The following is a 22545-nucleotide window of genomic DNA, read 5'->3' as shown; positions in this document are numbered from 1 at the left end:
TTAGTGGATCTCAAAGCTATAACCTAGAATTTCATTATTGGTGCACTGGAGGCCCAGTGTACCAATAAGTCCTAAATCACTTGATTTGACAGGCAAAGATAGAATCCCTTCTGCCAGTCAGTACGCTACAATAGAGTCTTTGGTACACTAACTGTGGCTGAGCCAACATTAATGTTCCCTACGGTTGCTGCCAGTTGCGTGGGCCATGCCGTGGGCCATGCCGAGTACTGCGCCACAGAGAATGAGGGAAACTCTTTGCTATGTCCTGTTATGCTATTATATTGCATCTTTTATAGCACACCTACTGCCATGTTCTCACTTTCTAGGAACTTTGGAAACTGCAAACAGTGGGGTATGTGACCAATGCAGTAGCAGGGGACCAGGGCAAGAATGTGTTGTTTCAATGTTGATGAGTGCAGATATGAAGAAGCAGCTATATGCAATGTAGGTTTTTCATATTTTGTGAGCTGTCTGGAGCAGTAGTTAATGTGCACTCCAGTTTATTACTGTACTTTTTTGTGTGGTTGTCTGTGGATCATTCAGAGTGGTGCTTAAGGAGTGTGGGGAGTTGTGGTTTATCTGTGGTGGGTAAGGTTGGTGTTTAGGGAATTATAGCACACATACATGCATTCAGATGGTGTAAGTTCCATTGTGTAACCTGTGTTTTTTCGGTGAACAGGTTGTGTGGTGTGATGTAATTTCAGTTAGGGTTGGGGGCAGAGTGATTTTGAAGCAGCTTTGTTACTATATCTTTCTCAAATCAATGGCAAAGTTGATTGCATTAACACACCATGCAAGAGTGGTAATTTGAGGCTTTCAAAGTGTGCTTTAAACAGAAACTGCACAGAGAAAATGTAAGCCTTCAATTTGTTTTTTTACAGTGACTCGCCACAGAGTCAGGGACCAGACAAGGGGTGGACCAGAGGAGCATCTCCCAAGGAAGCCAAGAACCAGGGTGACAAATAGAGGGACACCTAACCACATAGCTTTGCTTTTACTGTAGTTTTACTTCAGTCCTTTTTTAGTTTTGGCTGTTAGGGGTGCTTATAAACCCAAAGTATTGCACTGTAGAAAATGTTTGAAGGATAGGGCATTCAAGGAGGGACACACAATTTGAGGGTTTGGTTTATTTGTTTACCAACTCATTTACTCCCTATGGCCATTTTGGTCCCACAGCAATTCCAACCCACTACCTGCTCCTCCCTCCCTGCCCAAAACATATCCTCATGGGACGTCTTTGAGCTATCTCTATCAAGCAGTAACCTCAAACATTGTCCTGTCAGTGTTATTTCTAAGTAGTCTGCTGAAAATTAAGAATTAAGGGCTTAACTGCAGCTGCAAAAGTGCTACAGATTTAATAAAAATGTCTTAAACAACTGTGCCTTCAACCACTTGATTTATTTATATTCCTTACACTGAGGTCCTGTCTAAACAAAGATTGACAAAGTCAACAGTTTTGGCTTGTGTATAGATATTAGATAGGCATATGCCAGACACTCGTATGCCTAATCACAACATGTTCCAGCTGTTGCGTCCTATGTTCAGGTACCATTATGACAGTACCTGGCCAATGCCTATACCATGTCTACACAAAAGCCATATCTGTTGTCTTTGCCAATGTTTGGAGTCAATTGAAGTGAATGCAGCGAGATGAATTTTGGCAACTACAAAGAGTATTGCATTTAAAGCCCAGGTATGGGCTTGCTTAAAGCACAGAATTTCTGTTTTGCTCAATTACTGTTACTTACAAATAAAAGTATTAAGAGAAAAAATAAAGTAATTAAAAATAAACATTAAACTGTCAGCTGTCATAGATTAACTTCCTGTACTATTCATGTTGGAAAATAAAATGTTTACCTGCTATAATATAGGATATGATATGGCATTTATAACGCGCCTATACACAAGTGTTTCAAGGCGCGACGAGGCAAGGGAGGGACAACAGAGGGAAGACAGAGACAGCGATCCTACTAGGGCAGATGCATTCAGATTGCGAAAGTGCAGGGGAGGGGCGAAGGGGAAAAGTGCAGGGGGCAAAGGGGAGGGGGCAGTGCAGTACATAGGATAACAGTGAAATAAATATACAAAATATATAGAATAAATAGAAGTGCAGCCAGCTGGTGGTAAGTGCAGACATCAGGTGTCAAGTGCTATTAGCGACTGTAGGGATACAGAACAGTCCCCGAGTGCAAAGGTTGCCAGGGGGGGCAGTGCAGGTGTGCAAAAGCAGGAGGGCCTGGGCCCGAGATCAGAGGGTGGCCACGAAAACCAGTGCAGTTTCAGATTCAGCCGCCGGGGGGGGGGGATCAGCAGGGGAGAAGAGGAGAGAAAGCAGAAGCAAAGATGAAGGTCTCGAGGTGCTTCCGGAACCAGAGATGGCTCTCCTCAAGTTTCAGAGAGGCAAGGAGGCTGTTCCAGAGGGAGGCCCCAGCAGAAGAAAGAGATCTACCACCAACTCGCTGCTTGGAGAAGCGACTAACCCTGAGGGAGTTGGAGGTGGATGAGCGAAGAGCTTGAGAAGGAAGATATTTAGTAAGAGAAGTTGAAGGTATTGAGGTCCCAGGCTCCAGAAGGCCTTTTGGATAATGCAGAGGGTTTTGAACTTAATACTTGCAGCAACTGGGAGCCAATGCAGAGATTTCAGTCTTGGAGAGATACGATCCCTGGGCTTGAGGCCAAAGACAAGTCTCGCAGTCCTGTTCTGGATGGGTTCCAGAGGGCGGAGAGTAGAGGCAGGCAGATTTAGAAAGAGGCTGTTGCAGTAGTCCAGCCTAGAGAGAACCAGAGCTCCGGAGACAGTGAGCTTCTTGGGGAAGGAGAGGAAAGGAAGAATACCTCTGAGGAGGTGCAGCTAGTAGTGAGACTTCTTGGAGAAGTCAGAGATGTGAGGAGAGAAGGAAAGTGTGGAGTTGAAGATGACCCTGAGGTTTTTAGCCTCACAGGTGTGAGCAGGAAGAGGGCCAAGAGAGGCCAGCCAGAGAGTGGCAGGAAAGGAGGGAACAGGTGTGCCGATGAGGAGAATCTCGGTCTTACTGGTATTAAGGCAGAGATCATTGGTGGCACACCACTCCTGGATGGCTGACAGACGGAGATGAGAGAAGGAGAAGTTGTGGCGGAAGGGAGCCTGAAAATGAGTTGAGTGTCATCCGCATAGCACTGAAAGTTGGGGCAGAGAGCAGCAATGCGGTGGGCAAGAAGTGCCAGGTATTGGTTGAACAGCCAGAGAGAGAGAGGTTAGACCCATGGGGAACACCACAGAGATAGAAGAAAGGAAAGACCCAAGTTGGACCTGGGAGGGTCGATCGGAGAGGAAGGAGGTCAGCCAAGCCAGGGCCTGATCGGTGATACCCAGGTTGTCACAGAGACGGTTGAGCAGGATGGCATGGTTGACTGTGCCAAAGGCAGAATAGAGATCAAGTAAGATGAGGACACAGGGGGTGTTGGAGTCAAGGTTGGAGAGCAGGTCTTCTTGATGTTCAGGAGAGCAGTTTCCATGCTTCTGGCAACTCTGAAGCCAGACTGATGGTCATGAAGACAGCCAACAGATTCAAAGTGAAGAGTGATGGAGATTGGGCGCTAGTTAGCCGGACAGGTAGGGTCGGCACAGGGTTTCCTAAGAAGAGGGTGCACAAGGGAGTGCTTCAGGGGGGGGAAGGGAAGACTCCAGTGGCGAAGGAGTGGTTGCAGAAATCAGCCAGAGCAGGAGCCAGGGTATCAATGTGCTCCTTGATGGTTTTGTAGGAACAAGGGTGAACCTGTTTTGACGGGACTTTCATGGATCGGACTTGTCTAGAAACCTCGTCTGAGGAGAAGGGGGGAAGAGAGAGAAGCACGGCGGAGAGGTGGCTGAGGAAAGGCCAGAGGAAGAGTAGGGAGCAGACGGAGGAGGAAAGGAAGAGAGAGAGGACAGGATGTTGTGGGTTTTTGAGATGAAATGAGAAGCCAGGGCCGTGCAGAGGGCCTGGGAGGAGACAGGAGAGGTAGATACTGCAGCAGGATTGGCCAGCTCCTTGCAGATTTTAAAGAGTTCGGCCGACTGGTTAGATGCAGCCGAGATGCAGGCTTGGATGTGGGCTTGCTTCTTGGTGTGGACAGAGAGCTGGTATTGCCTTTGGAGCAGGCGGCAAGCCAGTTTGTAAGAGGATGTACAGGGAGCACGCCATTTCCTCTCAGCCACCCTGCACTTTCATTTAAGGGTGACGAGGTCCGAGTCATAACGAGTTGCACTTGGCTTTGGGCTTTAAGCGGATCCTCATGACAGGGGCAAGAACATCAAGAGTATCAGATATAGCAGAGTGGAGCATGGAAAGGGCTGTGTCAGAGTGTGAGTCGGCCAAAAGGGGGTAGGGGGGTGGACAAAGTGGAGGCGAAAGCCTCAACTGACACACGCTTCATGGGTCGGATAACCGAGAAGGTAGGCGGCAGTGCTGGAGTTGGCTTGGCCTGACATTGTATAAAGCCTGACAGTTCACATTTAATGCCAACGTGTGTTTAAAATAAATTTGTAATAGTGTGTTTTAGTGTAAATGATGATTCAAAGAGAACAATAATAAAAAAATTCTAAAAAGATAGGGTGTCAACTAGTAAATTGTTTAATTTGCATGTACAGTTGGGTCAAAGATTTTTTTTTTTGTGTGTGTGTATGTTTCTTATTTGTATATATTGGATATTGAGGACGAATTTTTGCTTCGGTTTTATTTGTAAAACTTATGTTCTTTTTCGTGTTTTACTTGTTTATGTAATGTTACTACTGAAAGATAATTTTAAGGTGATTTTTATATTGTACTGTCGCTTTATATGTTGTGAGCTTTGAAAGGTTGATTGTATCAAAAAAGATACATTATATTTATGAAGAACAAGTTACTTTCTTACCTGGTAACGTTCTTTCGATGGGATGGTCCGACGACGTATTCCATATCTATGACATGCAATCACCACAGCTGTGCTGCTTCGGAAACTTTTTCGGCGTCTGCGTCCTGCGTCGATGACGTCGATGCGCCGTCGTCGAGGACCTCCTCCGACGTCCGACGTCATCCGATGTGATAAGTAGGACGCACGACGCCCATAGCCTCAGTTGTAGTTTTTTCCCCCAGAACGTGTGACATAAGTCAACTGCCAGTCAGACACAAAGCCTTGCGGAACGTAAGCTGCAATCGCAAAAGAAATTCTGCAGCGGGGAAGGCCGGGCGGGAGCGATATGGAATACGTCGTCGGACCATCCCATCGAAAGAACGTTACCAGGTAAGAAAGTAACTTGTTCTTCGAGGGGATTGGGTCCTCCGACGTATTCCATATCTATGACAGACTCCCAAAGCAAGGAGGAGGGAAAGAATTTAGAATCAAAATGTAGAATAGCCAATCAAATAGCAGAGCAAAGGACCGCCTTGCCAAAGGCCAGATCCTGTGCTCGGATGGAATCAAGGGAATAGTGACGTACAAATGTATGTACTGAAGCCCAGGTGGCTGCATCACAGATGTTGCGAATAGGAACACCCCTCTGCAGGGCAGTAGACGCAGCCATACCCCTGGTAGAATGGGCCCGCAAGCCAGCCGGTGGGTCCTTACCCGCCAAACGGTAGCACTCCGAGATGGCCAAAATAATCCAGCGAGACAAAGTCTGTTTCGTCACAGCTTGCCCCAAACGCTTACCAGCGTAACCCATAAAGAGTTGATCATCCACTCTGACCCGGGACATGCGTGAAACATAAAAGCTTAAAGCTCTCCTAGGATCAAGCCTATGGAGCCTCTCCTCTTCCTTACCAGGATGCGGAGGAGGATAGAATGCCGGAAGAACAACCTTCTGGGCCAAATGAAATTCCGTCACTACCTTCGGAAGAAAAGAAGGACGAACTCTAAGGACAACCCTGTCCTTGTGAAATACAGTGAAGGGAGGCTTAACTGAAAGTGCCTGTAACTCACTCACTCTGCGAGCGGAAGTAACCGCAACTAAAAACACAGTTTTCAGAGTCAACAGCCTCAAAGGGCAAGAATGTAAAGGCTCAAACGGAGCACCCATAAGAAACTTAAGAACCAGGTTTAAATCCCAACCGGGCACCAGGAAAGGTGACGGAGGGAACACATTAGTGAGCCCTTTCAGGAACTGTGAAATCAAAGGGATTTTAAAGTAAGAACACTCTTCAGACGAGCGCTTAAAGATGGACAGCGCCGCCAGGTAACCCTTAACGGTACCCACTTGCAAGCCCCTGTGGGCCAAAGAAAGTAAAAAGGACAGAACCATGGGGATGTCACATGCAAAAGGATCCACATTCTGAACTCTGCACCAGTCGCAGAACTTACGCCAACGGCAACGGTACAGAGACTTTGTTGCCGGCCTTCGGGCCGAAAGCAACACCTCCATCACGTCCTCAGGGAGGTCCCAATCCTTATACCTCAACCTTTCAGAAACCAAGCGTGAAGGTTGAGGGATCTGACCTCTGGATGGAGAACCTGACCCCCCTCCCGTGAGAGCAGATCGTCTCGGTAGGGAAGACGACGTGGAGGGCAGATGGATAAGTCGAGAAGGTCCGGGTACCACGTCCTCCGAGCCCACGCCGGGGCAATGAGGATCATCCGGGAACCGAACTTCCGTAACCTCCGCAGCACTTGCGGGATGACGGGGACTGGAGGAAACGCGTACAGCAGCGGGAATGACCACTCCACCACGAACGCGTCTCCCAAGGCTCCTTTCGGAGGAAATTCCCGCGAGCAAAACCTTTCGCACTTCCGGTTGACACAGGAGGCGAAGAGATCCACTTGAGGGGTCCCCCAAAGGGCGAAGATCTCCAGGAGAATCTCCTGAGCCAACTCCCACTCGTGAGAGATCGTGCTCTGCCTGCTCAGAGCGTCCGCCGTCACGTTTTCGGCACCGGCCAGATGAACTGCCGAGATCGAAACTTCCTGCTGGATGGCCCAGAACTCGAGCTGCATCGCCTCTCTGCACAGAGGAAGTGACCCTGCCCCCCCCTTTTTGTTGAGGTAGTGCATGGCCACTGTGTTGTCAGTCAGGATCAGGACATTCTTCCCTCGCACAGACGGCAGAAAAGCCTTCAGGGCTAGCCTGACGGCCCTCAGCTCCAACAGATTGATATGGAGTCTGGACTCCGACGGAGACCAACGACCGCTGACTGTCAGCCCGTTGGCATGAGCTCCCCATCCCGTGAGGGATGCATCCGTCACGATCGTCACCTCCGGCCAGGGAAGCCAAAATGGAGCCCCCTTCATCAAGTTGCCTTCGACGGCCCACCACAGAAGGTCCCGGGCGACCGAGGACGGCCCCTGAATCGAGTCCGACATCCTGCCGGAGGACTGCGACCATTGCGTCTTGAGTGCCCACTGCAAAGATCTCATCCGCAGGCGAGCCTCTGGCACCAGAAGAATGCAGGATGCCATGAGGCCGAGCAACCTCAAGAACTCGAACGCTGGGAGCGTCTGGGCATGCTGAAACTTGTGCACCATCTGCTGAATGTGAAGAGCCCTCACCTGGGGAGGAAAACACTGCCCCAGGGAAGTGTCGAGCACTGCTCCGATGTACTGGAGCCGCTGCGTTGGCGTCAAATGGGACTTCTTTAAATTGAGGGAGAAGCCCAGCCTGTGAAGGGAGCGACAGGCGATCGATAGATGATCCAGGACTTGCTCGGGAGAGCTCCCCCTGATCAACCAATCGTCCAGGTAGGGGTAGACGTGAATCCCCCCTTGCCTGAGATGCGCTGCCACCACCACCATGAGCTTGGTGAAAACCCTCGGGCGGAGGTCAATCCGAACGGCAGGACCCGAAACTGAAAGTGCGAGTCGCCAACCGCGAACCTCAGGTACTTCCTGTGCTTGGGATGGATCGGCACATGGAAGTAAGCATCCTTGAGGTCGAGTGACACCAACCAGTCCTGAAGCTGAAGGGCCTGGAGGACTTGAGAGAGAGTAACCATCTTGAACTTGTCCTTCCTGAGGAGATTGTTCAAATCGCGCAAGTCCATGATGGGTCTCAATCCCCCGTCTTTCTTCGAAACCAAAAAATAAGGGGAATACCATCCCTTGTTCCTCTCCGCTACAGGCACCAGTTCTATGGCGCCTTTCTCCAGCAGGGCTTGAATTTCCTGCGCAAGGAGCGGATCCGGACTCTGCAAAGAGAGGTTCCCCGGTGGATTGTCGCGAGGCCTGTGCCGAAAAGGAAGACAGTAGCCGTGGGTTATGATCTCCAGAACCCACACATCTGAAGTAATGGCTTGCCACTCTACAAGATGCTGCGCCAGCCTTCCCCCAACCGGCGAACCATGGGACATGGCCTCACGACTGAGTGGGAGCGGCTGCGGCGTTACCTGAGGGCAAAGAGGCAACTGCCCGAGCGGCCTTGGCACCACGGGTACCCTGTCGTCCACCTCTGGTACCCCTGCGATGGCCTCTTTGACTGCCAGCTCCTCTCGCTTTACTGAAGGAAGAGTAATAGCGAAAGGAACCACCCCTCCACTGCTGTCCCCTAGGACGAAAAGGCGGAGGTTGGCGAACTGCAGCGCCCAACGACTTCGCTGCAGCTTTTGAGGTCTGCAACCACTCAAGGCTCTCGTCAGCCTTGCTGCCAAAAAGGTGTTCACCATCAAAGGGCATGTTGAGGAGCCGGGACTGCACATCAGGAGCAAACCCCGATTTCCGCAACCACGCAAACCTGCGTATCACGGTGCTCGCCGCCATGGACCTACTGACGCATTCAGCCAAGTCCAGACCCGACTGAACGGACTCACACATGGCATCCTTACCATCCTGGACCATAGCAAGGAAACCATCCCGTTCCTCCCCTTCGGGAATATGTTCAGCCGCTAACGCAACACAGTTCCACAGAGTGTGCGTGAAACGTGACAAGGCACAAATGGAGTTGGCCGCCTGAAGCGCCATACCACCAGAAGAAAACACTTTCTTCGCCCAGCCATCAAAACGTTTGTCGTCCCTATCAGGAGGGATGGTAGGGTACGACGCCTGCTTTGCCGGGGCCGTGGCCGCCTGCACCACCAAACTCTCCGGAGTGGGGTGCCTGGTCAAGTAGCAGGGGTCGCTACTGGCTGGACGGTATTTACGCGACAAGGATCTTCCCACCGCCGGGAGACTCTCCGGAGCAGTCCAAGCCGCCGCCACCCTTCTCTGTAAAGCCATATGGAACGGCAGAACCGGGTCAGTTGGGGGACCAACATCAAGGATGTCCGTCAGATCATCCTGCACAAACTCCCCTGGGGGAGCAGACCATCCCAGATACTCAGACACCCTAGCCATAAGGCGCCGGTACGAGGAATCGGCATGGGAGCCAGGCTCAGGCCTACAAAATTCCACCTCCGGAGAGGTGTCCAGTCCACTGGCATCATGCAGTGACTGCCTCAAATCGTCAAACTGACTATGGCCCGAGACAATTTCATCTGGCACCAGACTAGGAACCAGGCCATCAGAATCCTCATCCGCCTCCGAAATATATTCCAGGTGGCGAAAAGACACCCGAGAGTGCTTGCTCTTAACCAGAGCCTTCCTAGGGGGTACACCCGTGACACGGGGCACCTCCGACACGAAAGGCGTCGATGGCGTCGAGCGAATCGGCGCCGACGCCGAGAAAACCGGCAACGGCGCCGAGAGGATCGGCGTCGGAAATCGGCATCGACGTCAGATGCAGCGCCTCCAGTATCGGCGGCGTCGACACAGCCCTCGAAGCCGGAGCCCCGAGCGTGTCCCTCGACGACCTGATCGTCGACGGCTTCGACGAGGCCCTCGAAGCCGGAGCCTCGAGAAAGCCTGTCGACGCCCTCGACGCCTCAGACGTCGATGTCTTCCTCGAAGACTTCACAGGAGCACACGGTCTCGAACGCGTCGAGGACCGGGACCTGGAACGGGTACGGCGAGAACGAGCCTCCTTGTCCGAACGGGACCGCTCCCGTGACTCGTGCCGACCACTCTTGCGAGCGGCGTCTCTCGACCTCACACGGCCGACCCCACTCGGGGGCGCGGACGGCTGAGTACCCTGCGACTCAAGAATCGCCAACATTTTCTTCCCGAAGGAAGCCCATTCTTCCGGCGTCGCACGGCTGGTGGGGTAACCGACGTGCCGTGCAGAATCCTCGGAAGAGGACCCGGAAGGCGACCGGTGACGGCGCTTTCGAGAATGCCTCGAAGAGGCCGAGGAGTGGCGAGACCCACTCCTAGAAGAAGACCGACGAGACTTCCGACGATGACGCAGAGAGTCACCCCTCGAATCATCCGTCGAAAGCCCCGCCGACTTCGACTTCCGGGGCTTGGACACCCGACCTACCGACAACTTCTTCTTACGTTCGCGTAAGGCTTTGGACGTGAGCGACTGGCAGTCGACACAGTCATCCGTGTCGTGGGCCTCCCCGAGGCACCAGAGGCAGGCGTCGTGCGAGTCAGTCACCGACATCTTGGACCCACACTCCCCGCACTTCTTAAAGCCCGGACACAGGGTTGAAGACGAAGTGGAAGACATCGCCGAAGGAAATTCACAAACGAACAGGTTCGAAGAACCAGAAAGAACAGAACTCCAAAGAGTCGAGGCTTAGAACCGAGAAACACGAAGCAACACGTTCGCGGAAAAAACGGAACTGAGGCTATGGGCGTCATGCGTCCTACTTATCACATCGGATGACGTTGGACGTCGGAGGAGGTCCTCGACGACGGCGCATCGACGTCATCGACGCAGGACGCAGACGCCGAAAAAGTTTCCAAAGCAGCACAGCTGTGGTGATTACATGTCATAGATATGGAATACGTCGGAGGACCCAATCCCCTCGAATATATTGTTTTGATATTTCTGCCAAGGAAGAATCTAGTGCCATTAGTTTATTATTCCAGGCAATGTCTAGTTTAGCCACAATGCAAAAGGAGCCATTGAACATTGCAAACTGAAGGTCATGCCCTGGCCTGACCTATCTGCCCCTCCCCAACACAGTCCGTGCATCCGACTCCAGCCTTTTTGGATGCAGCCAGAGTACCACTAGTGCCTTTTTTCCACTTCCAACACTTGCAAGATGAGCAGCATAAATCGACAGCATGCAAATGGGGGGTGGGTAGGTGGTTTCCATCCTGAATACACAAATAAGTGCCCTTTACACTGACAACATGTATTGCTTATACAGAGGGCTGCTATGTTTTGGTCGATAGCAAGATACTGGGACACACCATCACTTTTCTTAATGTGTAAGGCTCGAAACACGACGCCCGAGTTTATTCAAAATCCTTAGGAGAAATGAGCTCCATATTTTGACTCTGTTTTGCTCGTAGGAGGAGATGAAAGCACGGCACGTGATGAATAAATTGCCAGATCTTCGATAAAATATAGGACTCTACCGCCACCGCCCGTTCCAGGGCAGCCAGAAAGGTTAAGGGATTGATGGCAATGTTTAACCTCTACGATGTTGGAAGGCTCACACAAGAAAAGCAAAACGATACACCTATTCTTCAGCACACAACAGTTCCACATGCATAGACTGTTGGCTGGGCTTGCCATAATATTTGGCGCAACACTATCGGACCTTGTACGGTTAGGTTTTCCTTGGAGTTGGGAAACTCACATAAGATCCATCCAGCATGGAGGTTTATGAGAGACTCTATCGCGGATCAAGAGTTCTCACAACCCACTGGGATCCAGATATAGGAATTTATTTGGATCAGTAGAGGATTTCTGTATATTATGCACTCTTTTAAAAAGGCATCTATGAGGGGGATTTGCATTTCGAAAGGAACAATGCATCCGTGGGTCCATTCAGAGAGGGTTGTATGCACTGGAAGGTACGTAGGGGTTGCTGAAGGGGGTATACAACAAGAGCCCGCACAAGGCTACTGCTCAAGACATAATAGATAATAAGGACAGGTTTCAAAAGCTAGCAGACCACGAGATTAAATTCCTCTATGGAGCTAAAGATGCAAGGAGATACAGTGAATCTGAAAGGCCAGGGAAATTAGTAGCCAGACTCCTTTGACTAGAGAGTGGGCACACCTTGATAGGCTCAATACTATGCTAGAAAGGGGATGTACTGCATGGACTGAACAGGATCAATGAACGTTTCTGGAAGTTCTACTCAGACCTCTAAACATCTGCTGAGGCAAAGAGGTCGGAGGAGATCAAAGCTTTCCTGGATGAGGTAGCTATGCTCTGGCTGGCAAATGGCCACAGAGAATGGCAGGGGCAACCCTTTGAGCTAGACAAGATCAAGGAAGCTTTGAGTGAGATGCATTAGGCAAATCTCCAGGCCCGGATGGTCTGAATATTGAATCCTACCGTCACTTGCCAGATACGTTGATCCCCAAACTACATAAGCTATATCAGCTCTCACTTGAAAAAGGGAGCTTACCGGATTCCTTGGGAGAAGCCAATATAATAGTGTTACTGAAGACCGGAGAATATTGGCCAGAGTGTGAGCTATACCAATCGTTATCCATGTTAAACGTGGACTACAAAATCTATGGCAAAATATTGGCGAGCTGCTCGTTACCACGGATGCTGGACATGTCGGGTTTTGCACCTGGGCGAACTACCCATCACAATCTGCGTAGGCTGCTTGCAATTATGCATCACATTGCCCCTCCTGAGCTGCCAGTCGTGGATCACTTCTGGACATTCAGAAAGCAATTGATTCACTAGACTAGAACAATCTTTTGCTGTTGCTGTGGAAGGTAGGTGTGGGGCGACCATTCCTAAACATGGTGCTACTGTGATAGGGATCCAAATGCCAGAGTCCTTTCTGACGGCGTCCTCTTGTTCCCTTTAAGATGTGAGGAACCAGGCAAGGCTGCTCTGGGTCACCTCTGCTTTTCGCACTTGCAATGGAACCGCTGCCCTGTGCGCTAAGTGAATGATATTTGACAAAAGCATTAAACATGTATGTCGGTGCTCAGGGGCCCAACAAAGATAGCCGCTCTCTGTTGAGCTCCTTAACATCCTCCATAAATCAGTTTTAAAAGATCCTAATGCTAGCGATAAAGGTATAGCTTGCCTCCACGTAATGGCTACAGAGCACCCCGGAAGGTGGGGAACCTGATGCAGTGTCTATTGCTGATGGCAGAGCTGCACAACCCCCTATGATATGGGAACGATGGTGCGCACTGGGGAGTGGGCCACTCCTTGGGCGTAAGAGAGAAAGATGGTCATGTTACAGAGGCTGGCTGACACAGTGTGGTGGAGCGGGAAGCGATGGGAGGATCTCTCACAGAGTTCCTCACCTGTCCCTAAATTGAGACTCTGGCGAGGCATCTGGGGCCACCCTCATTGAACAAGCGACCATATCCATCCCTGGCTGGCAGCCGGGGCGTGTCTGGCTGGGAGCCGGCATGTGTGCCGAGTGGCGAGTGAGGCGCGGCGGACACGCCCGGACCATCTGCAGACAGTGACAGACGGATTCTGTGAATAGGGCGGGAAAGCCTGGGACGGCCTGTGGCACAGGCAAACACATTGGGCCACGCATGCGGGAGGCCGATGGCAGATGTTGGGGGCTGCCCCTGAAAAAAGGATAGTGCTGGCCCCGGGCACCCTGGCCAGCAGAACTGACCTGGGGGGCTGGACGATCTTCCTGGCTTCAAGCATTTCGTTCTGTCGGACACGCTCCCACTGACTTTTTGGTGAGGCTGCATTCAGTACCGAGCTGGGGGCCTGCTATAGGACTCCTTGGGACATTGCTGAAACCCCTTCACAAACACGTCTTGGAGCCCTCTGTGGGAGCTGGGTCGAGGTCTCTGTTGGTCTTGACAGAGGATGTCTGATCAGTACACAGAACTGTCAGCTTGAACTCGCCAAAACATGCCAGGTGAGCAGCATTGAACAATGGGCAAAACAGACAAATCACATGCCGGGCAGGAGCACCAACAAAAAAAGCAAAATCTTCAGGGTCAGCCCCTCGGGATGGGGATCCCCAGGTGGGGCGCTCGCACAGAGAGATGGTGGAACTGTGGGATATTAAGAAGATGTGTGTGCAGCTGCAGGCCGAGATACACACCCTAGACACTAAACTGGATTCTCTCACATGTAAAGTTGACCATATAAAAATGCGCTTAGAGAAACACGGCAAACTTGATGCAGCAGAGACTCGGATTTCAGCAATGCAGGATAGATCGAACTTGGTGTCGCGGGAAATGGAAAAGGTCAGAAAGACATTGAAAGCTCTCGCTGAGAAGCAGGATGATCTAAAATCGAGATCTCTGCAAAATAACTTTCGGATTGTGGGGTTGTCTGAGGCAAGTGACATACGCTCTATGGAACTCTTTGTGGAGCAGCTTCAGAAAGAAGTACTGGGCTCGGTCAGTTTCTCCCCTGCGTTCCTGGGCCACAAGCGCACAGAATCACAGGCAAGAGGCCAGTCAATGGGGCCCCTGCAAGGCCGATTATAGACCGTTTGCTCAACTACACGGACCAGGATGTTGCCTTGCAGTTGGCACGTGAAAGGGAACGCTTGACATACAATGGGGATCAAATTGGTATCTTTCCAGATTTTTCCAACAAGCTCCTGAACTCAAGAAAATCCTTCATGGACGCCAAACAGGTCATGAGAGCCAGAGGCATCAAGTACGACATAATGTTCCCAGCAAATCCTAGGGCGGAACACAAGGGGTAGACCCTGCTCTTTAATACACCAGACGATGCCAGGTAATTCCTTGACTCCCTGCCGCTGGGGGCACCCTGATCACCAAGCCAGACTGGAATGCACTCACCGCTGGCTAGAGATCCAGGCTGCTAGGCTCTGGGCGTGTGCATGGTGGGCCAGTAAAGTGGAGGAAGAAATTGAATATTACTGTTAGAAGCTGGTTAGACATGGTACATCTGGGGGGTGTCAGTCGGTGGGTCAGAGTGACCTCCCTGGCGAAGTATGCATGCAATTGGGATGATTAACAGGGCAGGAGCTATGCACCGGCATGTTTAGGTTGTAGGTGGAGGTCCAAGTGGGGTTGGTTCATACAATTGTTTTAGTTATGAGGGCAGCCAATGAGACGTGCTATGAAGATAAGGACTGGGCTTAGTCGACGTCAATGGGGCTCGGTTTGGAGCCGCGTCCTGATGGGAGTCTCTCCGCTGGAGAGTGCGAGACTGTATAACCATGCATTGCACTAAGTGGTCTCAATTGTTACTCAAGGCAAGGAAAGTGTTGCTATACCTTAACAGGCACCATACTGATATAGCCTGCACGAAACGCCTCTGGCCTCGGACACAGAAACACGCTTTGCAAAGCAATAGGGTTGTAACCGCTATTACTCTTCCTGCTCCTTTCTCTCCAGGGGGGTTATGCATCTTGATAAATAAGGTACTGGATTTTCGATTAATGGAAGCTGCTAGAGACCCTGAGGGTAGGGCACTGGTGGTCACAGGCTCTATACATAATTGCACTGTTGCACTTGCAAACTGCTATGCCCCGAACATGGACAGTTTGGAATATTTAGACTGGATGGAGCAGCAGCTGTTCAAATATAAAGAAAGTATGTTCAAATATAAAGAAAGTGTGCTCATATGAGGGCAGAAGGGATTTTAACATGGTGCTTGACCCAGGCACAGATAAGTTTGAGACCACCGACAAAGATGGCAGGCAAAATAAAATAGATGAGCAGTCTATACAAGCAAACGGAAGTGTGGATGGACGTGCACCCTTTGGGAAGGGAATACACATTTTACACATCAGTGCATCACTTGGCTTCGCGTACTGTTCATGTCTTAATGTCAGACCATGGGGCTAGATGGGTTACAGACTGCGAGATCCTAGCACGTACACCATCTGTTCATTCATTTGGGAGTGCACGATTTGAGGTCCCAGGGAGGTTGTCGGGGAACACTGAATGGAACAGGAGCCGCTGACAGATGTAGTGTTTCAGTCAGCCATACAGGAGGGGATTGATAGCTTCTTTTTTCCAACGTTTGTTTATTGGTTTTTACAATCTTAGTGAAGGCAAAGAAGCATGTGTTTTCATTAATAACTTCCCACCCCTGTCCCACCTTCCTTTGCCCTCCCCCTGTTCCATCTCAGATTCCTAAGTAGACCCATTATGATTCACCTCGCTAAGGGTGTTTCCAAATAAAGCACAAACTTCGTGGAGACCCTCATATAAAATTCTATGATGCCTTCACTTCGTTCCAATGTCCATATGTTCATTCCTTCACAGGGGTAATTTGTCCAGGGATGTTTACAAGTCATTAAGGAAAGTGCCCCATTCCAACTCTAGGGTGCTCGATTCCTCTCTTGTCCCTTTTTCATGCATAACTGCCTTTTCTTCTGTTACCGACTTCAAAAAATCTTGGGACCACTGACTCAGCAACAGGCTTTTGAGGCACTTCCATGAGCTGCCCATATGACGCCTCGCCAATTAAAGTAGGATGCTGGCTATTTTGTTCGAATAGCTCCTCTTTTCACCTTCCGGGAGCACTCCCATTAGGCAGATCTGGGTGAACATTCCAGTTGTCTACCCAGAAAGCTGTTGTACCGCTAGGTCCTGCCTGCCAATGGTGTTCTATTATTGGGCATTCCCAGACCATGTACCATAACCCAGCCAACTCCCCCCTTGCATCTCGGGCACGTGAGTGTAATAACTTTGTTCATGATGTGTAACTTCTGGGGAGTTATATAAACACAGTGCACTATATTACATTGTATTAATTTAAAGCGTGCGTTCCTTGACAGTCACTGATTCTTGGGCAAATCTTGGTCCATGCTTTCTCCTCTATTACCTCTCCCATGACCCGTTCCCATTTTTCTTTCACTTTCAGGTGGGGTAATGTCTCGCTATCTTGTAATGCTGCGTATATCCTTGTGATTGCGTGTCGTTCCGCTCCTATGGTTAGTATAGTATGAAGGACTGGCATGGTAGGGGGCTCGCCTGGAATGGAGCTCCACTTGCTCTCCAGTGTTATAGTCAGGTGTGAAAAATTCACGAATTGTCCCCCAGGCATCTGAAACATTTCTGCCCATTCTATGAATGGCATCAAAGTTACCCCTTCAAACAAGTCTCACACTGTACGAAACCCCATTCGGGTGCATCTGTCTGACCCTTTGTCCCTTTTAATTCTTGCTATCTTGGGATCTACAGTGCCACCATGTTTACTGCATGTTCTTTTCCATACCGGTTGGACTGTCTGTGCGATGCAGGTTGCCTGAAACCCCCCCGCTTCTCCCAGGAGTGTTTCCAAAACACTTTAGGGGCTTGCCCAGAAATTACCTATCTATTTCATCATCCCTGATGCTGTAATTGAGAAGCTACAGTTCAAGGTCAGGGAGAGTAAGACCCCCCCCCATCTGGATGTCTCCTCCGAAGCGTTTTCAGTGACACCCTGCTTTGCCGTCGGCCCATAAAAGTTCTGAAATGTTGCTACCGAGTGCCTTAAAAAAGGGGGGGGGGCCCATGAACACACTCTACCTCAAACCACTTTGAGAAACCTTTGGAGCCTAGTTTTCTCTGTAGTCATATATGATATGTTGGTGAATAGGTATAATAGTCTCGGTAGGGCAACCATTTTACAGATCGCTATTTTCCCAATTGGAGATAGTGGCAATTTCTTCTAGAATGTTATACTGTCCTTTAGGCCCGTTAGCACCCTGCCCACAGTATATTGAAAGGTGTCTGCATGCAACCTTGTGATGCACCTGTATCCCCAAATACCTGAAAGACTCAGTTTGCCACCTTTTGCCCACTTAGGTCCCCTTGTAATTTCCCTTTGATGGTACCCAATGGGACGACTACTAATTTTCCCATATTAATTTGGAATCCAGAAAGCCTACCTATGTGGTGCAACATGTCAAGCATGTATGGTGTGTCGAGTCAGGGATTATGCACATAGAAGAGAGCTTCAGCCACATAGAAAGATATTACATGGGTTTGGCCGTCGACTGTTATTCCGGTGTCGCTAAATTGCTCTTTGAAAATATTTGCCAAGGGCTCTAGTGATAGGGCAAAGAGGATGGGGGGGACAGCGGGCATCCCTGATGTGTGCCCCTTTCCTACTGCCATCTAGGTGAAACCTCCCTACCAGTTTTCACCCTCGCTAGGGGATTTTGATATATCACACATATCAATTTCATCATATTCGGACCTAGACATAATCTTGTTAGTACTTGGAAAAACAAACTCCACTCTACTGCGTCGAAGGCTTTGACTGTGTCTAGTGACGGTACAGCTAATTCTGGATGTATGTGATTTCCCCAAAAATAATTTGTCGAATGTGAGATTTATTCAAAAATGGACATGTAAACATCACCGAAAAAAGATATATCTTCGAAAATGCTTACAAAAAGGTACTAAATTAAACATGTCCATTTCTGTTACTGAATAAAACATGTGCTAATGAAGTTCAAATCCACGTGACAAAAGCATCATCTTGTTATCCGATTTAATGCCAGATATTTCTCCATATATCATCAGTCAATCCTTAAATTACTCCCATTAGTCTTTATATCACCCACGTCGGTCCAACTTAATTGACCATATAAAGTTCGTTGACTTAAATTAAACCTTTCACGCATAATATACAAGAAAAGGCATGTTACAAATAATTTGCAATTCAGCAAAAAGCATACTTTCTCATATTAATCATTCGTTGTAAGCAAGTTCTAGAGTAACTTCAACCTTAACGCGTAGTACATTTAAAAACAAACACCACAATGTACTAATGTTTATTAAATAAAAAAATGTAAATACAAATCCCAGTAGCATTTACAGTTTTTCGCATCTTACTGAAGTCTAAATATCTCATTCACTCCCTTATAACTTCAGCCATTCAAAGTCTGCACCATCCACAATGTCACTGTGATGTTGAAAACATAACAGGTTGGAACTCAAAAAAGTCATAATTGATTTCGGAGAAGAGGGGTGCAATTAAACAATAAATTGATATTTTCATGATGTATGGCCAATATCCAAATTGACAGGAGAGAATGCTTTTTTCTACAAGGAGTGTCCAGAACAGATTACAAGGCACTATCTTTGTAGCATCCAGCCCAAGTCTACAAATACACCTTCATAAGCATGATTTACTATTCTCTCTTACCTGGAAGCCAAGATTTCACCCAGCCAAGATGTTTTTTCACAGTTGACCGCACAATAATCTGGTCGATTACGCATTGATCTTTCATTGTTTTTCATAAACAAAAGGTATTGTCTTGTGCACCAACTGGTATACTGGTTTAAATGAACAGTCAAGTCCTCTTGAACTTTTTCCTCAATTTGTTTATTTTATCCAATTTCCAAAATATATTTTCTCTCAATTTCCAAAATATATTTTCTCTCTCAATTTCCAAAATATATTTTCTCTCTACGCGTGTTTCACCACTTTTTTGCAATGGCTCATCAGGAGAGATCTCTAGAACAGTAAGTTTAACACAAATCAGCAACATGGTTTTCACATATATAGCCACATACTCTTAATCAGTCTTTATATCATAAATGGCTTATGGGTTAACTACTCACCCTATAGTATTTCCAAAATCAAAGTTTGAGAAGATTTTTCTTTTCTTAGTGAAATAAATACATTTGCAGTGGTTGCCCCTTTTTTCCTCTGAAATGTCTTGTAAATAATTGGGGCTGGTGCAGGGTACCCAAAAGAAACGTTGGAGAAAGAAAGTAAATACATTTCTAGTTTACAAATTAGCTTCTTATGAGGTGCAGATATTCACAATGATGCCGCAAATTTCGAAAAAAAGGAGGAGGGTGGGATGCAGCAGTATTTTATACTGGCAAACAAAGTCTATTTAATTGTAAAAGCATACCAATTTTTAAAGCCACAATGCGCCTGCCAACATTCTGATGTCTCCGATCCGAGACACAGGTTAGAAGTGGCTAAGGTGCCCTTTATATACTGATAACCATAGGCATGGTGACGTCGAATTCAAACCAAACTATTTGCAAAACCAACTGCAGGAAATAGTATTTTGAATGCAACCAGCAACCACCCCAGGCATGTGATCAACAACATCCCCTATGGGGAAATACTAAGATTGAAGAAAAACTGTAGCACTGAAGCAGCCTACCAAGAGAACATTGACAAAACCATAAAAAAATAAATTCTGCCATAGAGGATTCTGTTCCCACCATAAGTCAATCAAATCTAGATCTGACATGCTTTGCTTCAGCGACTTTGTGTGCTGCAACGGGGCACGATCTGTCTAGACTGGGCTTGATTCGGCAATTGAAATCCCATATCACCTCCTTGTAGCTATGTCCTTCCAAAAGCTGTACCACGCCCAGAAAGTGTCATTTTTCGACATTGGGGGCATATGTGTTGATTAGACTTATTTCCCTTCCTTCCAGGGTTCCCAATAGGAGGATTTTTCTTCCTTCTTCGTTCTTAATAACTTTGGAGATCTGTATGGGAGCCCTCTGGCTATCCACATCAAGACTCCTCTGGAATAAGATGAGATGTGTGTGCCATATACTTCTCCGCCCCAACTTGTTTTGACTTTTTCAAGTTCTGCCCCGGTTAGATGCATCTCCTGTAGGAATGCTATATGTTCTGCCAATCTTTTCAGAGATTCTAGTAATTCCCTCCTCTTTTTTGGTGCGGCCCATTCCCAACACATTGCAGGTTAGTATTGTCAGACTCCCCATGTTGAGTATCCCCGTTCCCTTAACTACTCTCACGGATCCCTCTACTGGGGTTGAATTATGGTGTCCCTTAATCATTTGACTGAGTTGAAACCCTGCCCCCTGCCTATTTTCCCTTCATTCCTCCTACCCTCCCAATTTCCCAACAATCAAACCAGTATAGACAACTTGGAGCATACCCTCCAACTTTAAGGGTGCTCTGTATGGAATACATACAATGTATGCGCTTGACGACTGATTATGTCCTTTTGAGGGGGCGGGGGGGGGGGAAATCACCAGCCGACTAGCATCTGGGTTCCAGTGTTACTGCTCCTCTGCATAGGAACCATTACGAGGACCGGGGAAGTGTCCCCTTCATATAGTTCCTTCAGTTTCTCCTTTGTCGCCCATGTTCTACCATCTAAATTCTCATGCAGGTTTCGTGTGTTGGTGCCTAAATCTTGTATCAAGTATCTAGGGTGTTCTTCAACTGAAGAGATACTGATGAGTCATCACTTTGGTCTGATTCATCGGCAGATTTGTCCATGTACATTCCCCCACCCCTATCCCCTCTGTCATCTGTAGAGTGCCGCCTTCCACTACTGTGATCCTCCCGAAGCCTGAGCTATCCATTCAGCGTTCTCCTAGTCTTGGGCATGGTCATCCTCTGAGTTTCCGTTGTTCAGAGAATTTTTGTCTCCATTGATTCCCAACTGATTTAGTGGACCAGCTGCCTTCTGCTTCCCACCATTCCCATGCTTCATCTGGGGAGTTGAAGAACCAGTGTTTATCGCCTTGGATGATCTTCAATCTGGCCAGTTAGAGCAGCATGTAGAGTATGTGATTTTCTCTCATAATACCTTTTATTTCCTCAAAGTTTTGTCTTTGTTGTTGTATTTGTTTTGTATATTCAGGAAAGATCAGGATGGATCTGTTGCCCATTCGTATTGGACCATTTTGTCTAGCCGATTGAAGAATTGCATCACGGTCTTGGTAATTGAAGATCCATGCCACCACCAGCCGAGGCTGGGCTCCACCTGGGGGCCTACGTGCGGGACCCCATGAACACACTCTACCGCAAACCACTTTGAGAGACCTTTGGAGCCTAGTTTACTCTGTAGTCAAGCCACTAGAAATAATTCCATCAAGTCTCCTTCTTCCCGTTCTGGAAGGCCAATTATGCGCAGACTGTTTCTTCTCGAGTCACCTTCAAAGAATGACCACAAAGAAAAAGGATTAAACACTATATGCAGAGGTCAAACCTGGGGCTCTGGCCTGACCTACCTTTTGGGCCAGTGCCTACACAAAGCAGGGGCCAACTATCAGCCCTACCTGCTGCCTGCACCAGCTGTGTATTCTTGTTAAAAAAGCTTCTGCCGACTCTCAAGATGGCCACTGACCGGTAGACACTGCGACTCCCGACCCCCCCCCCGTTCCGCGCAGATCCCCTCGGCAATAAAAGCAGACATTTGGCAGCACCCTGCCCTCCCCGGCACATGGATTCTGTGGTGCAGCAGTCAGCGAGCGCCGGGTCCCGGTTGGACCACCACCCCATCCGGTCTCAGTGCTCGCCGCCGGCCGGGGTCCATGGGGAGCGCAGTCTGAGAGGGCACCGCCAGCGAGGCGGTCTGGAGGAACTCACGACCCTGCGCCGCTGCCCCCCGCCAGCTCCCACAGTAGCTTGATCCCAGGCACGCAGAGGCCCGACGGGTAGAAGTAAGCACGCCCCCCGAATCTCCCGGGTGACATCAGCTGTGAAGGGGCACTGGAGGAAGGGGCCCGGGAGCTTTGGGACCCTTGGGGGATATCTACCACGGGCGACCTCCACCCACCTCCCCCTCGACCATCAACCCTCCGGACGGGCCTGAGAGACAGATTAGACACCGGGCAGGCGGTCCTTATTCTGCTGGAGCCGTTTTGCGCTGACGCCGGAGGAGTGAGTGACCGCCATAGAAGCACTGCCAGGAGCCCATTTGGCAGGAGGAGTGTCGGGGACATGGGAGGCCTGGGTGGTGCTGG

General features: G+C 49.0%; 1 protein-coding gene across 2 annotated transcripts in view; it reads right to left on the bottom strand.

The window, feature by feature from the left end:
• NUDT6 (nudix hydrolase 6) overlaps positions 1-22545 on the bottom strand; it is a 520593-nt gene that overhangs the window by 473390 nt on the left and 24658 nt on the right. Inside the window, exons 1-2 of one of the 2 annotated variants that reach the window (XM_069631128.1) lie at positions 19414-19528; positions 18995-19306 (exon numbers count right to left, since the gene is read on the bottom strand). The exons of the other annotated variant lie outside the window; for it this stretch is intronic. Of the exons in view, the coding sequence (XP_069487229.1) occupies positions 18995-19079 (85 nt within the window). The 5' untranslated portion in view covers positions 19080-19306; positions 19414-19528. Of the gene's footprint in view, positions 1-18994; positions 19307-19413; positions 19529-22545 lie in introns of those variants that run through there. 2 annotated transcript variants of the gene reach the window in all.

The sequence above is a fragment of the Ambystoma mexicanum genome, chromosome 6q, assembly GCF_040938575.1.
Source record: "Ambystoma mexicanum isolate Mex_15411 chromosome 6q, UKY_AmexF1_1, whole genome shotgun sequence".
Taxonomy (NCBI): Eukaryota; Metazoa; Chordata; class Amphibia; order Caudata; family Ambystomatidae; genus Ambystoma; species Ambystoma mexicanum.
This window is presented reverse-complemented; position numbering and strand designations above follow the sequence as displayed.